The 16155-nt window shown below is 40.7% G+C and overlaps 2 protein-coding genes across 4 annotated transcripts in view; one reads left to right on the top strand and one right to left on the bottom strand.

Annotated features, from left to right (window-relative positions):
• Positions 1-689: 689 nt before the first annotated feature.
• PDCD6 (programmed cell death 6) lies at positions 690-15064 on the top strand. Of its 2 annotated transcripts, none has more exons than XM_074146142.1 (6): positions 690-1159; positions 3898-3959; positions 7240-7284; positions 8449-8601; positions 9265-9374; positions 10870-15064. In XM_074146142.1, exons 1-6 carry the CDS (start codon positions 1074-1076, stop codon positions 10966-10968), a joined length of 555 nt encoding a protein of 184 aa, XP_074002243.1. In that variant the 5' UTR covers positions 690-1073; the 3' UTR covers positions 10969-15064. The 2 variants fall into 2 exon arrangements, with proteins under 2 accessions (XP_074002243.1, XP_074002242.1); XM_074146141.1 differs by having other exon boundaries at positions 1023-1159; positions 8449-8607.
• The window catches only part of LOC141463632 (uncharacterized), a 34012-nt gene continuing 32150 nt past the window's right edge, over positions 14294-16155 (bottom strand). The window contains exon 16 of one of the 2 annotated variants that reach the window (XM_074146139.1): positions 14294-15487. In XM_074146139.1, the coding sequence (XP_074002240.1) occupies positions 15432-15487 (56 nt within the window). In that variant the 3' untranslated portion in view covers positions 14294-15431. The remainder of the gene's footprint in view (positions 15488-16155) is intronic. The other variant, XM_074146138.1, reaches the window with a different exon arrangement.

Below are 16155 nucleotides of genomic sequence, written 5' to 3'. Positions count from 1 at the left end.
ACCCAGACCTTGTGCCATTTGACCCCTCTCACAGACTCCTCTTTACCCTGAGGAGATACATGCAAGGTCAGCAGTTTGGACAAAGGGCAAAACCAAGACTGGCTTTTTTTCATTGACAGGAGGAGCATGTCCCAAAGGATGAGGATGGTTCAGTAGAGCACAGTGTTCTACTCGAGGAGTTGTAGTAAGGTCTGGAGCCACTCCAGGTCCTATTACACTAGAAATTCCTAGAAATTGCAGCTCGGGGAAGGGGAATTAGGCTGATTTTTGGAGGGTTGTGTTCTTATTGCCATCCCTGGAGGTATTTAAAGGATGGGTTGGGACATAGTTTAGTGGTGATTTTGTCAGGTTGATGGTTGGACTTGATCTTAAAGGTCCCTCAGCCCAGACAATTCCGTGATTCAGAGGTGATACAAATTTGGGTTGTACTTCAATTTCAATCCTGTGTTTTCTGGGCCGTACCTGAAATTCTTGTCCTAGGTGCTTTTAATCTTCAGTTTGTCCAGGCAAGTCAGTTCATTGGGCTTCTGTTTCTCCCTGTAGCCCCCTCTGTAGCAGTAACCCGCTCTCTCTTAGTCTCTCCCTGCAGAACGGTCACGGGGACGCCCTCGTTCAGGCTCACGCCCTTGCAGCACCCCTTACGGCGGATGAGTGAGGCCTTGTGTGGGCCTGCGAGCGCCGGTCCCTGTGCCCTGCCCGAGCCACAGCCGCCGGCCCCGGGCAGCGGCCGCAGCGCGCTCTCCGGCCGGCCGTTACCTCAGGCGTCCCGAGGGGCTGCCCTGCCGCCGGAGTCCGCACAACTCTCCTGGGGAGCCCCTGAAGGCTCGGTGCCGGCGGGGACAACCGCCCACCGTGCCGGCTAGCGCAGGGAGAGCGACTCGCCCCACCGGGCCCGGCCCAGCCCCGCAGCCGTCGCCGCGGCAACGGGCGGGGGGCGCAGCGGCTTCTCTGGGGATTCCCCCGGGGCGGGGCCCCTGCGCGTGCCCGGCTCAGCGACGTCACCGCGTCAGGCGGCCGGTGCCGGAAGCGCGGTGAGGAAGGCCGGAGCTGCCCGGCGGCTCGGCGGAGGGGCCATGGCGGCGGGTTACCAGTACAGGCCCAACGGTGGCGGCGGAGCCGCGCTGCCCGACCCCACTTTCCTGTGGAACGTCTTCCAGAGGTGAGGCCGCCGCGTCCCTGGGGGAGTTCTGAGGGAGCGACCCGCGCCGCCTTAACGGTTAACGTCCGCGGGAAGGGGGGGCTGACGGGGGCTCCCCTTATACTGTAGCCACCGCAGGGCCCTCCTGGGCCCAGGCACTCCCTGCCCGCCGCGCCGAGGCGGCCGCCACCACCCTCGGTCGTTCCCGGGCAGCGCTGCCGAGTCTTCCTGGGCGGGCCGGGCCCTCCTGGGGCTGCCGCTCCCTGAGGGGGCACCGGGAGGCAGCGGGCCTTGGGAGGCGCACGGAAACGGCCAGGTGATGTGGGGAGCCTGTCACCGGCCCTGGGCATCCAGCGCAGGACTTGGCTGCCTTGGGGCCTTGCCGGGCGGGTAAACATCGCGGTTATATCCCTGTAGGAGGAATCTGAGGGGAAGCTTTAGGAAAGGGTTGACGAGGAATAAGCATGGCTGCTTTTTACAGTAAGGGAAGGGGGCTAATGGAAGCGAGAAGGTAACCTTGAAAACCTGTAATCATTTTTGACCTGGGAATCCATAAAGGATTGTAAGGCCTGGAGGGTCAATGTAGCAATACAGGAAGGCTTATAAAAAGGAATCTGATAAGTGCTTAATGGAAAACTTAAAAACTAACAAGAAATATTCTCTTGAATACATCAGGAGCAGGAACCTGTAAGGAAGTTAGCAGGCCTGTGTTAAAAAGGCACGCTGTGGAGACCGTAGTATTAAAGAAGCCAAAGGGGTTTTTCACATTTGTGTCATGTCGAGGAAACTTGGGAGGTTCCTACGTTGGTTCCATTTTTATGGGAGATGCGTCAGAGGATCTATCTTGACTCAAGTGACAGCAAGAAGAGGTTAAGGAATAGACAAACAGTAGTAAGTTGCTAAAGCTGGATAGTATTTACTTAGTTACTCAGGAGTGACTCAGGAATGTGGCAGCTTACCTACCCAGCCTTCTGGAAAACCACTTCATCTGCGAACTTGGAGGAGGCACACATGATACTGTTTCTTTTTTTAAAGGTGTCTGTAAAGAAACAGATCTGTCTTCCACACCAGACAAACCAGTAGAAACCATTTTAAATAATGTAGCTAGTCAGGAGCGTTGCATGGCTTTTGTTGAAAGTATTCCTGTCTGGCAAACTACTGTGTAAGTCTTGGAGTATGTTGGATAAGGATTGGGTATGGATATAGGTAGAGCTGGTGCCATTGATATAATCTGTATAGTTTCCAGAGAAGCTCTCAATATACAGAAGTATCAAAGGCCTTTGAAGAAACCCGGTAGACAAAGAATGAAAGAGAAGGTCCTTTGCTGGATAACTGACTAAAAAGAAGAGTGTGTGGTCATCTGCCACACTGACAGACGGAGATGTTCCAAGATCTTCATTCAGTATGTTCAGGAACAACTGGAGGGAAAAGAAGGTGAATGATCAGATGAAGTTTGTTGGTTACGCTGACCAATTCCTGCAGTAAGTCAGGCCTATGAAGACTTGAAGGACCCCCTCAGGAGTCCTGAATGACTGGGTCATATCACCCTGTCATGGCCAGATCATGATCGCCCTGGGACAGTCAGATGAAATCCAGAGTAGACACCTGATGTCCATGATAAAGACCCGCTTTAACTTTGTATCATTTTGTATATAAAATGAATGTGCTCTAAACTGACTGATGGTGCTCAGGAGCAAGATAAGTCAGTTATAAGCAGTTTTATGAAAATATCAGCTTAGCATGTAGTAGCAGCTCATAAAAGGTAAAAAATGCTCAGAATACCTAGAAAAGAAATAATAAATAATAAAAGGGGAGTATCTTTTCCTTACTTTAGTCTATGCAACTTATGCTTGCAATTTGAACATTGTATGCCGTTTATATAAGTTTTGTGATGGGGAAGGAATCTAGTAGAATGAACTGAAAAGGTGTAGAAAAAGACAATAAGGGCCCAGCCTCTGCAGAGAGGTCAACTAAGCAGGACTCTGCTTTGGAATGGTAGTAACTGAAGGGAAATAAAGGAAATCCCCACTACCTTCAGATACCCTTCTAAAGAAGGCACAATTCTGCTTTGTTTGGGCAGAAACTACTTAGTTTATTAATTTTATGATAAAACTCCATTCTGTAAGACAATAGACTGTGAAGGCTCAATGGAAGCTGGCACCTGCCCGCACTTTTTCACTTTTTGAACCCCTTTGAAAGGGGTCAAGGCCCTGCAGTCAATTCTTTCAGTATTGGCACTGGTCACATTAGTGGTTTTCTCTCCATTGCCAGCATCTTAATGAGAGAAACTGGGTGCCAAAGTTAGGGCTCCAGTTTGGGAGCCCAACAGCTTACTGCAGCGACATTAGGCATTTTGTGGATTTAACCAGCATGGTGTGCTCTGCAGTTCTTTTAAAAATAAACATAAATACATAAAAATACTTTTTGTGTGTGTGGATTATGCCCGGACTGTTTTATTGCCAGTGTGTGTTTGTGTGTGTCTCTTCGCTCTTAAGCAGGTCATGCAGTTTTCTTTGTAGCTTTTATCATGTTCCAGAATGTCTTCATCAGTCTGAATGAAGCATTTAATTTGCAGAAACTGCGAATGGTTTACCAAGTAAAATGCAGTTAGTGACTTTTCAGGAAAAGATTAATCTTATCTGGTGAGTAAGAACCAGAATGTTGGAAGTCTTCTGTCAGTGGAACCTGTTAATTTCAGCCCAGCCATTTAAAACTTTTCTTTTTTTTGTTTGTTTGTTTGTTTGTTTGTTTTCCCCCAGGGTTGATAAAGATAGGAGTGGAATAATATCTGATAATGAACTTCAGCAGGCATTATCCAATGGTAAGTGTAAATGAGCAGTGAGGTAACTGTTAGTTAAGTTTAATAACATTGTAAACTTAATGTTAAACTTCATGTGAGACTGGTTACTTGATGGCATAATTCTTTGATTGGGGGCAGGGAGAATGTACCTACTACCAATTAATACTATTTAATATACAAGAAAAGGATGGAGGGGAAGAAAAAGGTGGACAGTCCTCCTGATTTATTTTTTGCTGATACCATTGTTCCTGTTTCTTTTGAATTTCAAGGGAAGTTTTCTGAATTTGGTGAATGTTAGTAATAATACATTATAAACTGTGTACCTATTGTTAAAATTACTGGTTTGTATTCTGGGGAATGAAGGCATGCACATCCCTTTATCTTTTTCCAGCTCTGCTTCCTAGAAGAAAAAAAGTAGTGATTTATGTATTCCTCTCTCATCACTACTGAACCTTTGTTTTTTAGCCAGAATCAGTGAATAACCTGGACAAAGATCAGATGTTTACAACCAGCCTTTTTACTGCACATAAAATCTTTTCATACAGTACAGTGCAGGAATTGAATATGATATATTTTTTTTCCCCAAATGAGGCACGTTTGGAGTCTTTTCCCCTGGCAAAGTTGCTCTCTAGTCCCACATAAAGATGCACTCTAGATCTAGTATTAAAACTTTCTAGCAGTCTGTCTGTTCCCTGTGATAATGCTTAAAGAGTTATGAGGGTGGGGTCAATTAACTCATGGAAGCAAATAAAAAATGAAAAATTTTTCCAGTAGCCTATTTTTACTTTCCTCTGGTGACTTAGGGTGGGTAGGGTTGTACTTTGTGGTTGGTTGGTTTTTTTTCCACTTAGAAATCTGAAAAAGCACATATTGAAGCAATTTGTGCACCTTTGAGTCTGTATCAAGTTCTCCTTCTCCGAAGGTTTATTTCCTTTATCCTTCCTGTGCTTTGTGACTGAGAAGGGCTTACACTGATGTTGTGAGCTGCAGTGCACGCAGACTGAAAGGCTCCTTTTTGTCAGTAATCACCTGACTTGAAATAAATTCAGATGGCTCTATTTAGTAAAATTGCGGTTTTGAAACTAAACTGGATTTACTAGAATATTTGTTTAATAGTATATCTGATAAATTAAAAGCAATACATTGTAGCTGCTGCACCTGATCCATACCTAAAATACTATTTTGAGTAACAACTTCAGCAAAAGCTAAGTTAAATTGATTAAGTCACTGTTTTCATTTAAGATTACAGTGCTGTTTATGTCAATGTGGGAAACTGGCTTTACCTGCTGTTTTAAACTTCATATATTTTAAATATCTTCTCATCTGATTGAATTTAAGGGTAACAGGCAGTGATGACTATCTGAACTCTTTCTTTATTTACAGTGTAGATTAGCAGTTTCAGTGCTTTGCAGTTATGAAGAAGCCACACCAAGTGAATTCACTATTAGACAAAATATTTACAGAACTGTAAGCTTCCTTCATTCTGAGAGATTCTAGATTTTGTACACCAAAGTCACTAACAATTCACTACATTCTTTTCAAAATATATCCTCTAGTGGATGGTTGTGTGTAGCTGCCCTGCGGTCTAACATGGGCTAAAATAATGTTATGTGTTTATTTGTAAAACATTTTTAAAAGTCTGCATAGTGCTCATCAAAATTTGAAGTTCCATGTGTTTTTGACGTTCAGCTTTTCAACATGTCAAGTTCATGCAAATAACAGAGTACTTATCTGGGAGGGACTAATCATCACTTCCTCTAGTTGTTTGCACCATAAAACCCTATGCTTCCTTCTTGGTTTTTTTTTTGTTTTTTTTCTGTGCTGTCATGTAAAGTTAATAGTAGAGTCAGGGGAGGAGGAGGGAACAGTCTTTCACTGTTTATTGGAACAGGCTGAAATCAGTACTGTTCTTTAGCACTGGAGTTGCTCAGATTTCACTCTGTGGCATCTGTATGAGTTTCTTGAAAATGTCAACATGAAATAAGTTAACTTTCAAACTGCATTTTCACTTTTTCCTCTATTCTATTCAAAGTTAAATGCTAGCACCCTATTAATAATTCCATTATTTTTTATTTTTGTCAGGAGACATACAACTCTAAGGTACTGATGTTCTCTGTCTAAAATACTGCTTAAGCATTTTCAGACCCATTTTTACTCTTTGTCTGCTTATGTTTCTCTGTATGTGCAAATGGTCACATGGCCTGCCCACAGTATAAGTTGTTTCCCCATTGCTGCCTCTGTACCATTTCCCTTCTCTGGAAGAAGCTCAGCACTAGTATAAGCATTACTTACACCGCTGCAGCTTGATGCAGCAAAGCAGCCATGCCTTCACAAAGCCTGCTTAATACCAGCGCAGCCTCTCTATTAGGTATTTGTGGTCAGCTAACTGCAGCATGGCAAATGACTCTACAGTACCCATAGTCTTACCGGTTCCTTTGTGGTCCCTGCACTCAGCCACAGTTAATTTAATATATGCTGCTTGGTCTTCCCGGTTCCTTCACAGGCTCTAGAGAATTGGTAGTGAAATTCTGGATGAGGCACAGTATTTCCCTTAATTGAAAGCTTAATGCTTCCTAGCACATTGGAATGCTCCTAACCAAGGGAAAACTATTCCAAAGTGCCTCGCCTCTAAATTTTCAGAGAAGTACAAAGCTCTTCATCAGATGATTACTGCTCAGGCCCTTTTAAGCAGCAACATTTCTTGGTCAGAAAATACTAATTTAAACTAACCATTGATTTAGCAGTGGGGTGGGATTTATACTAAACTCTCAGTTGCACTGTGTGGTTGTGCCACGTTAGGAACCTTTTCAGTTGTAAGAAACTAAACAACCTGGAATAATCCACCTGTAAAACAGGAAATAAGCAGATGGGGTTTTACTGAGTAATAGATATGAGACCTTGTTTGAGTAATAACTTAAAACTCTTCTGCTCCCATCAGAAAAAATGGGACTTCAGTTTTGATCTTGCCTTTTATCCAATACCTCTTGACTACCTGGGATGAAAAAAATCCTTTAGTTCTTCCAAGGTTTTAGTTTTTTGGGGTTTTTTTGGTGCAGCCTAAAAAATGTTGGTTTCTGTGTAGTATCTATCTGTAAAGCATTGGTCTGATGTAATCTCTGAATGGTCAAGAACGTAATTACTTCAAAGCAGCCTTATTTTATAATATGCTAGCTCCATGTCTTCTAGCTCTGAATTCACTGTTTAAATTCTTATCTTATTTTTTTGATTGGTTTGTTGGTTGGTTGCATTTTTTTAAAATGTTGCCTAGTATTGAGGAACTAAGTAAGTCTTTCTGTTTCAGGCACGTGGACGCCGTTTAATCCAGCAACAGTCAGGTCAATTCTTGGTGAGTGCAGTTGTGTGATGTGAAATAGTCAAAACGCTGTTTTGCAGTCTGTTCAGACAATTGAGCCTGCTACCGATTGCTGCACCGTTTTAGAGAAATATGTTACCAATATTACAACACATATACAAGGTGTATTTCTACTGTAATAACGAATGCCTGTTTAAAGGTCTTTTGAACTAATTTGGCTGTAGTGTTAACAAGCTGGGTTTTCACTGTTAGATGGTGTGTTTCAACATCTTTGTTCTTTTTTTTTTTCCTCCAGACAGCCCAGCAGTAAGTTAAACTCAAATATTTTCCCTTTTGAATAATACAGGACTGTCCCTTGCATGCACACGTGCGCTTGTCAAAGTAGCCTGAGAAAATGTTACTGTACAACTGAATAGATAGCAAATGTCATTTATGAGTGGGGAAATTGTCAGCTTAAATAATCTAAAAAGATATTATATAGCTTGTCTTCGTAACTAGTTTTTCCTGTCCTGCATTTTAATCCAATATTCTGCTCTAAAAAGACCAAACAGAAGCTTTTCAATATTTAAAGTGTCCAAATTCTTTAGTGTCCTAAAATAGCTTTCCAGCGATGTAGTTGAAGATGGTAGTAGGAAAGGAGAAAAATTCGAGCACAAAAAACATCTTTTCTATCATACCATTCATAAATCTAAGGACTATTTTTTTTGCATTGTTTTTAGTAAATACTCAAGCAGCAGTCTGAGTTCTATCGCTGTGCGATGTGCTTTTTGTATAAAGATGACAGTGTCAGTAAGTCAAATGCAGATGAATATCCCAGTGCTTTTGGCAGTCAATAGACTCAGACTTTTTCATGTGTCCTTAAAAAAGAACATTTCTCCCCCCGCGCCCCCTTGCCCTTTTTGTCACTGGATGATCAATGAAGCTCTAAGTATTTTCAAACTGAAAAAGAAAACCCAGGAAAAATAAACATTCTGTGATTCATGCTGGTACTCTTTTATCTCACTTTATCTTTTCCTCCTTCAGTGGATGACTACTTGCTTTTTTTTGGCAGAACTTTCCAAAATACCACTAGTATTTTAGTAATTTCTGTCTTCAGTACCTTCCACAAAGCACTCTTGCTGCCTTCTTGAAATATCAGCAGATCTTTCTGAGGAGTAGTGTGATTAAGCTTTATAAGTTTCTCAATTTTTATTTCAGGCATGTTTGACAGAGAAAACAAAGGTGGTGTGAACTTCAATGAATTCACAGGAGTCTGGAAGTACATCTCGGACTGGCAGAATGTCTTTCGAACGTATGACAGAGACAATTCTGGAATGATTGACAAAAATGAACTAAAGCAAGCACTAACAGGTTTTGGTAATTCATTTGTAATTACAGTTTTTATGACTGGGCTACGTCATCCAATGAGCTTATTGTTAGGGCTGTATTGCTCTGACAAATGTGAGTAAAAGTGAAGCAGGTAAAATGCATTTTCCTGTTAGATATAAGGTACCTTTTAAAGATGTCTATGCCACAAGCACTTTTCTTTAAGCTATTTCCTTTAATGGAAGAAATTAAAACATTCCACTCATGTACTGACACATCCAGTTTCAGTCTCCTCTGTTACCTGCTCTGAGAGCATTGCCAATATGTCAGGAAAATGTCTGAACTTGCAAGGTACTTGATACAGCCTTTAAAATGCAGGCAGCTGTCTGCCCCACGGTACCATTCTCACAGCAAAAGAACTTCCATGCAATTGACTTCACTTATAAAAACTTGAGCTGCGGCCCTAAACCATTCCCTCAACCAACTAATTTAATCAGTAATTATATTTACTGTGACTCTGTCTATAATTAAGCATGGGTTTTATTGCATGCGTTTTAAATACAAGAGATATTTAGCAGAAAAAAAATGTCTCTTCTAACTCGTTATTGTTCTCTGGTTTTGTTATACACACCTGCTAAACAGCCTAGTTCTTTATATAGAAGGACTGTAGTAATTGAAACCTTTTAAAGCGTTTCTCTTTTTTCCAAGGTTACCGTCTGTCTGATCAATTCTATGATATCCTCATTCGGAAATTTGACAGACAAGGAAGAGGACAGGTTGCTTTTGATGACTTTATTCAGTGCTGTGTTGTTTTACAGGTAAGAAAGGAGATGTACTTTGATGTCAATTGTAAAAAAAAATAATAATCACCTTTTCTTAAGCTTTTATGGTTCTCATTTTAACTATAATACCGTATCTAGAACTTGCTTTTACAATTTTATAATGAATTTATAATAACACATTTGAATAAATGTACGAGAGGTGCTAGAAACAGCTTCATTTATTGGTCTTCACTAGTTACCCATTTGCATCACAAGCAAATTTGATACAATTTCGAGGGGGCAAAAAAATGTAAAATAGTCTGTTTTAAAAGGAAAACACTTAACACTATTTCTATTAGTTTAATACATGCACTTCGTCTGGATCTTGTGGGTGTTAAAACTGGAGTGTGTCACGTCCCGAGGTGCCCACAGTTCTCATAATCTGAAGTGTGAGTTTTTTGTATATCTCTCTGTTAAAGGCTCAAAGTAAAAGCAATTTGAGTGAGCAGCTGAATTATTCAGTCTTTTGTTCCTGCAGGGGCAATGGCAGTAAAACATCTCTCATCTCAAACAAAAAACCCCTTTTGGTAATAAAAATGCATATATATATATCTATACAAAAAGAGAGAGAGAACTGTAGTTTTACAGGTGTATTTTTTTGTTTGAAGATCAATCACTGGATGATTCCTCACCTCATTAAGGTTTCTCTAAGTGTGTCTGACTTTTCTGAAATTTATATAAGACTGGGAAAAAGCTGGGAAACTGTAGCAGTGGGCAAGCTGAGTTTTAGTAGGATAGAAGAAGGTTGCTCTTCTTACACTGGCCAGGAATGCAACAGTATCTTAAGATATCATCCAACATGCAACATGAAGAGAAAGCAGTGCCTGGTAAAAGTAGTACCTCTGTTATTCGCAGACAGGTGTTTCATTCTCCTCCTTTTAGCTTTACGTCTATAACCATGAGTCTGCTGAAACATCAATTGCCTTTATATTCATTTGTAATACAAGCCGATTATACTTAGTTACAAACTTAATTCTGGTAAAGAGGGCTCTGAAATGGAGTATCATTCAGGTGGTGTTAGTGACAGCATGCTGGTAGTTCTTCCGGTCCGTAGTGCCTGGCAGCTCTGGGGTTATAAACCCACAACTCGGATACTGATGATACATAAAGTCTATTTGGCTAGAAGATGAGAAATGGACAAGGTACTCGCTGGATTCTGCCTCCAGATGACTCCCAAATGTCTCATGAGAATTGGGCAGTCTCCTCCCTCCACCTCTGCCCCTTCAAGCCAGTTATAAAAAGCTGACTGGTCTATAAAGAGTGCTTAGATAGCCTTAGGTGTTGTATCATAAGGCGGTTTTAGGATTAGCTCTGCTACACAGCTCAGGTGTGAGATGTGGCAAAGAGCTACCTCTATTTGCAGGAGACTGTAAAGTGTCTACAAATAGGACGGAAGTGTTCATAAAGCTACAGAAACTTAAGTGTCAAGGGAAATACATGGCAGTCTGAATTTTCCTGATGTGCAAAACCGGGTTTTTTCCTCCCTTTTCAGAGGCTGACTGATGTGTTCCGGCGTTACGATACTGATCAAGATGGCTGGATTCAGGTGTCCTATGAGCAATATCTTTCCATGGTCTTCAGCATCGTATGACACTGATAACTAGGAATTGCACACTGGCATTACACAGACTGGAGTTGCCAAATCATCCTGTACTGAATAAGATTATTGATGTATTATAATGGATATAACTTCACATCGTTAAATTTTGTATGTAGGTCGTCACCTTCGGAATCTGTACTTGAGTTGGTTTTTATTTTGTATAACTACGATATGACCATCTCTGCTTACTGTAGTACAGAAAGCACAGACTCTAGATTTAACTGGTGCGATGTCAAACTTAACTTTCTTCCACATATCCTGCATGGGGAAAAATGACTCTTTAGAAATGCCAAATTAAAATAATGCTTGTTAGTTTATAAGAGTTGAAAGTCAGAAGTTGCACAACATGTTTTGCATGTGCCTTACTTTTATAAGAGTTTAATGTATTAATTTTTAATACAGAATTTAAAATTAAGTAAAACTATTAGATCAACTTTTTAGTCTACTTCATTTTTGTACAGCATATTTAAGAGGGCAGAGGTTTTATTTCTGTATTCTAGGTTTCTAAGATTCAGGGGTCCCTCCCACTTCCCTTGCCTTATCTTTTTATTTTCTAGCTGCTGTCTTCTTTCAGGGTATCCTTGGGACACCTTCAAATCGAACTTCTTCACACCTGTGTCCTATTCTGCATCTTCCTCAGTGACTTCCCTACAACAATAAACTACTGTGGATATATAGTTCACTCTGCTCGGTGGGCTCATTTAACACCCATAGTCTTCCTTTTTGTGCTGAAGCACTTGAAGTGGCCTTGAATTGACAGTAAGACATTCTCAAAACCTTACCCTCCAACTCACCAGTTGCAGATGGAGAAAGACTTGATGGCAAAACTGAACCAAAAAAAGTAGGGACTCATTCCTGTCACACACCATCTCCTGCAGTAACTTTGAAGAAGCAATGACAAGTTAACAAGTTATCGTAGATTGCTCTAAGAAAATCTTACGCCAGCACTATCCAAAGCACTTAAAAACATTCAAGCAGCACTATTACTTACCTGTAACTGCTACTTTTCATTTAATTATTTCCAGGCAAGAGCATTTAGCTTCTATCCAATGACTTTTTTCTTAAACTGTAGCAATACTGATTTATTCCCAAGTCCCCCTTTTCTTTCAAATTTTGCAATCACACACAGCCCCAGGCCAGTAAGCTCTGGTTGATGGGAGTGCCTACGCATAAACTGATGCTGTCACCAATACCAAGTAGTGTTCCAAGAGATTATGCAGAGCTTGAAAAAAAGCAACACTAAAATGTTATTTCCAAGTGTCTCAGCCAGAATATAGTAGCTGGTGTCAGGGTGCAGACAGCCAAGGGGCAAATGCAGTTAACAGCTAAACATCTGTCATGCAGAGAAGCTGCTACTAGTTGTCAAGTGATAAGCAAGCAGACCCTTAGTGACAGTTCAACAATGTTTTCTAAACGCTTTTCTGGTGTGAAACGTCTGTGGAGAGACTGATGGTCTCCAGAGCATAAGCACACAGAAACAAGGGGCTCTCCCAGGGCACTCTGGGCATCAGCATCCAAAGGACCATGCCTTGTTTCCGGGTGAGCAGCAATAATGACTGATGTCTGAGACCATGTCACCCAACAGCCTTGGATGAACTGTGAAAGTTATGTTGAAGAAGACAAGGGGGAAAGACTTCCAACAGTTCCTGCTTGGACCTCACCTCCCCAGAAGGCTGAGACAATCACTAGGTATGTTCTCTTCAGAAACAAAACAAAAGAGCCCTGGAGTTCTGGGCTCAAAAGAGCTTCTCCATTAAATGGCCCCATTCAAAACAGATTCCCCATTCCTTTCCCACTAAGGAATCTCATCTTTGGATCATGCATCCACCCAAATGAAATCCAGTCATCCTGGGAAGCATTCTGAGGATCATTAATAGGTTCAAGGTACAAAACTAAAAAAAGCTGGAACCCAAGAAATTTCCCAAGTTGTGCCTTCTGTGAAGGATGTCTCCTTTTTCCAGTCACCCTTACTATACTTCACTGTCCTTAGTGTAGAACAACTGGCTCCAGCACTTTCTAAAGGAGTCTTACTGCTGCGGAAAATAACCAAAGTGGCTCTGGACTGGAATGACTCTTGTCTCAGTGAGAAATGGATGCTTCTGAAGGTGTGAAAGCAGGTACACCACAGACCAAGAAACTGGCTGGAAAGTAGACCGTTTATCCCCCCCGAAAGCATGTTCTAGTCTGGATATTTATCAATGGCTTTTTAAGAAAATGTGAAATTGGTTCAAGGGGTTCTGGTGCAGCCTCAAAGCTCTCGCCTCAGTGCCAGAGCTTGTGGTGCAGCTGTATTGCTGCTGTAGGATGGCAAGCACTTACAGTGATGCTGCTCTGCAGGCAGCAGATACCTGCCTTGTGAAGGTCGTTCCCTGAAGAAGGACCAGAGCCTAGAAAGAGAGGAACAGGCAGTGGACTCGTTCTGCTCCAGTTCTCTACTACATGGGAGCAAGATAACGCAAAGAGATTTCTTGGGAGTAAGGAGTAGCCAAAAGTTGATTGAAGGAAATTGGCCAAGATGGGAAAACAGAAGCAGCAGGAGGTCTCGGCTCATGCAAGCCTGTGGAAGAAGTAACTGGTAGGATGACACAACTTCCAAGGCACATTTTACCTTTTTGTCCATGAGGTCTTCTTACCTGGGGCCTTTGTGGACACTGCTGGTCAGGTGCCAAAAAGGTCAGAAGTGTGGATGTATCTTTTCATTTTCCTAGCATCATGGCAGTAAAATCCCAAAGGGAATCAGGAATGGGATAAACAAAGCTCTCTACAAAAGCCTTGGAAGAAAAGGCCTTAATTTGAATTGACAAGAGTTGTAGCAATAACATTTTCTAGTAACACTTTGCTACAGTTTCAGACTTACAGTTGCAGTACACTTTCTGTGGGAAAAAACTATGGTAGTAACATTTGTAGAAATAATTTCTGATAACTTTTAAGTGTAGATAATAACTGATCAGTCCCACAGAGCTTTAAATCAAATTCTGGCAGACACCTGCAGTAGAAAATAATGTTCTTCCCGTTTAAGCAAGACAGTCTACTCTGGAATACAATGGATAAAAGTGTATGGAACAACTACTGAGTCCAGGACATTAGAAATTGCTTAAACCCTTCAGTAAGCACGAGAAGGACAAAAGGAAACAGTGAACAGGAACGGAAAGGAAAGTGGATCCTTTCTGATGCACAAACAAAACAATTACAGAAGAAGAATTTCAGGGAATCAAGTTTATATGCTGTATCATTAACCGCTTTGTTGCCTTTGTGTTAAAGTTTACACGAAAACGTAATGCAAAAGGATACATGACAGCTCTTGAAGACTAATCCTGGTTTAGCACAAATATTTAATGCACAGAGACAGAGAAAGATTTCAGGTACGGATGAGAAGAAGAATGATAGTCCACTACAGAGCAGTGAGAAGGGAAATGGATCTGGGGAGTGAACTGTCTCGCTTCATTTTACTCCTTTTCTTTGGCTCCACGTAAGCTGGATTTGACTAGATAAAGCAGACATCTAAAGCCAGGCATTCACGAGCGTGTGGCTTGGAAATGGGGGGAAAAAAAAACATAAGCAAAGGACCATTGATAAACATCATGAACTGGTATTTCTCAGTTAATATGTCATTTTGATTATTTATTTTTCTTTTATCTGATTGCCTTATAGGTTCTATTATTTCTTAATATGCTTTTGCCAGTAGAAAGAATCAAGAATTTTTATTTTAGTGTGGATCAATTAATCAAACGAGTTTTTAAGTCGATTTGTAACAATTTCATTCTGGACAACATGATAAAAAAACGTGCATGTATTTCACATCTCTTTTTACTCTGCGAAAACAAAAGCAAGTAATATGCCCCATTACGTACCAATCCCCTAGAATAGATTACATTTTTCTCATATTACATCACATTAAGCCAGAGAATACCTTTGCTGTGACATTCTCCCTTCTTTGTCTAAACAGCAATGTAGTGTATCAATTTCTAAAAATATCCTTATTATAAAGCCTTAAAATAACTGAACTGACCTGAAATCTGTGCGAAGAAAAGTAAACCTGTATTTGCATGCAACGGACCTGTATTTTCAGTGAATATTCTTCCTAAGTAAATAACACAAAAGTAAACCTTTCTTTTTTTTTCTCTGAGTTGGGAAGGGTGTTAAAAGGGTGATTAGCTTTTTGCTGACAGAATAACATTAACATATTTTCAAAAAATAACAAAAGATTTTTTCTATAATATACTAAGATATAACAAATACATTAAAAAAGCCTAAACAAAATAGTATGTTCACCCCTGATATGTGCAAGTTTGTGTTCCAGCTACATTTCCCATGTTAAAAAAACTAAACCCTACCTCCCTTTCCCCTTCCAAAACCAGTCAAACACAGAATTAAACACAGTCTCTTTCCTGAAAGCCAAGAGATGGAGATTCTTGAATCTGTTCATCTGTTTCCAGTTCAGCTGTTGTTGCTCCTTAATCTTTTCCTCTAGTTCCTACTAGCACATTGACTAATGTCTGAATATTTAGTTCTAGAAAGGGGAGATAAAAACATTTGAAGTTACTTCTATTTCATGTTATTTCACATAATACAGCAGAGAGAATGTTAAAATGCAAGTCTTACTGTTAAGTAGCTGTCCTTATTCTAGTACCATAAGCACAGTTCACATTTGTCCAAACTCACGCCCAGTGACAGCTGTACAGTAGCATGTGCCCAACTCTCTTTAAATCCCTCTTATGATCTATTTCCAAAGGAGAATCTTTTATTTTGAATAGTATGTCACTATTTTTAACACTAAGGAATATTTTTGCAATAATTGGAAAAAACAGTTTGTCATATAACAAACCAGCTCTTTGATAACATTTCTCTTTTGTCATCCCAATGAGTTTGATCCATTTGGAGTATTTTCAATATTATAATGCCATCCAAGTTTGGTTCTGCACACATACCAGTATTTTTTTCTTTATGCCAATACATGCTCTCCCCATAGCTGTTACCCAAACAGTACAAACTGATCATGACATGAGATGCCATCATCTAGCAAGATGACCTAGGACAAACCTTCCAATTCAGGAAATTTTTGTGCTATCAAAATTTCCTCCCACTCACATCTCTGCTTAGTTGTCAAGAGGCAAAGTCTCCTCAGAGAACCAATTAATGCCATTCTTCAACTGATATAAATGTTGAGCAAAATTAACT

Source organism: Numenius arquata, chromosome 4 (assembly GCF_964106895.1).
Source record: "Numenius arquata chromosome 4, bNumArq3.hap1.1, whole genome shotgun sequence".
Lineage (NCBI taxonomy): Eukaryota > Metazoa > Chordata > Aves > Charadriiformes > Scolopacidae > Numenius > Numenius arquata.
This window is presented reverse-complemented; position numbering and strand designations above follow the sequence as displayed.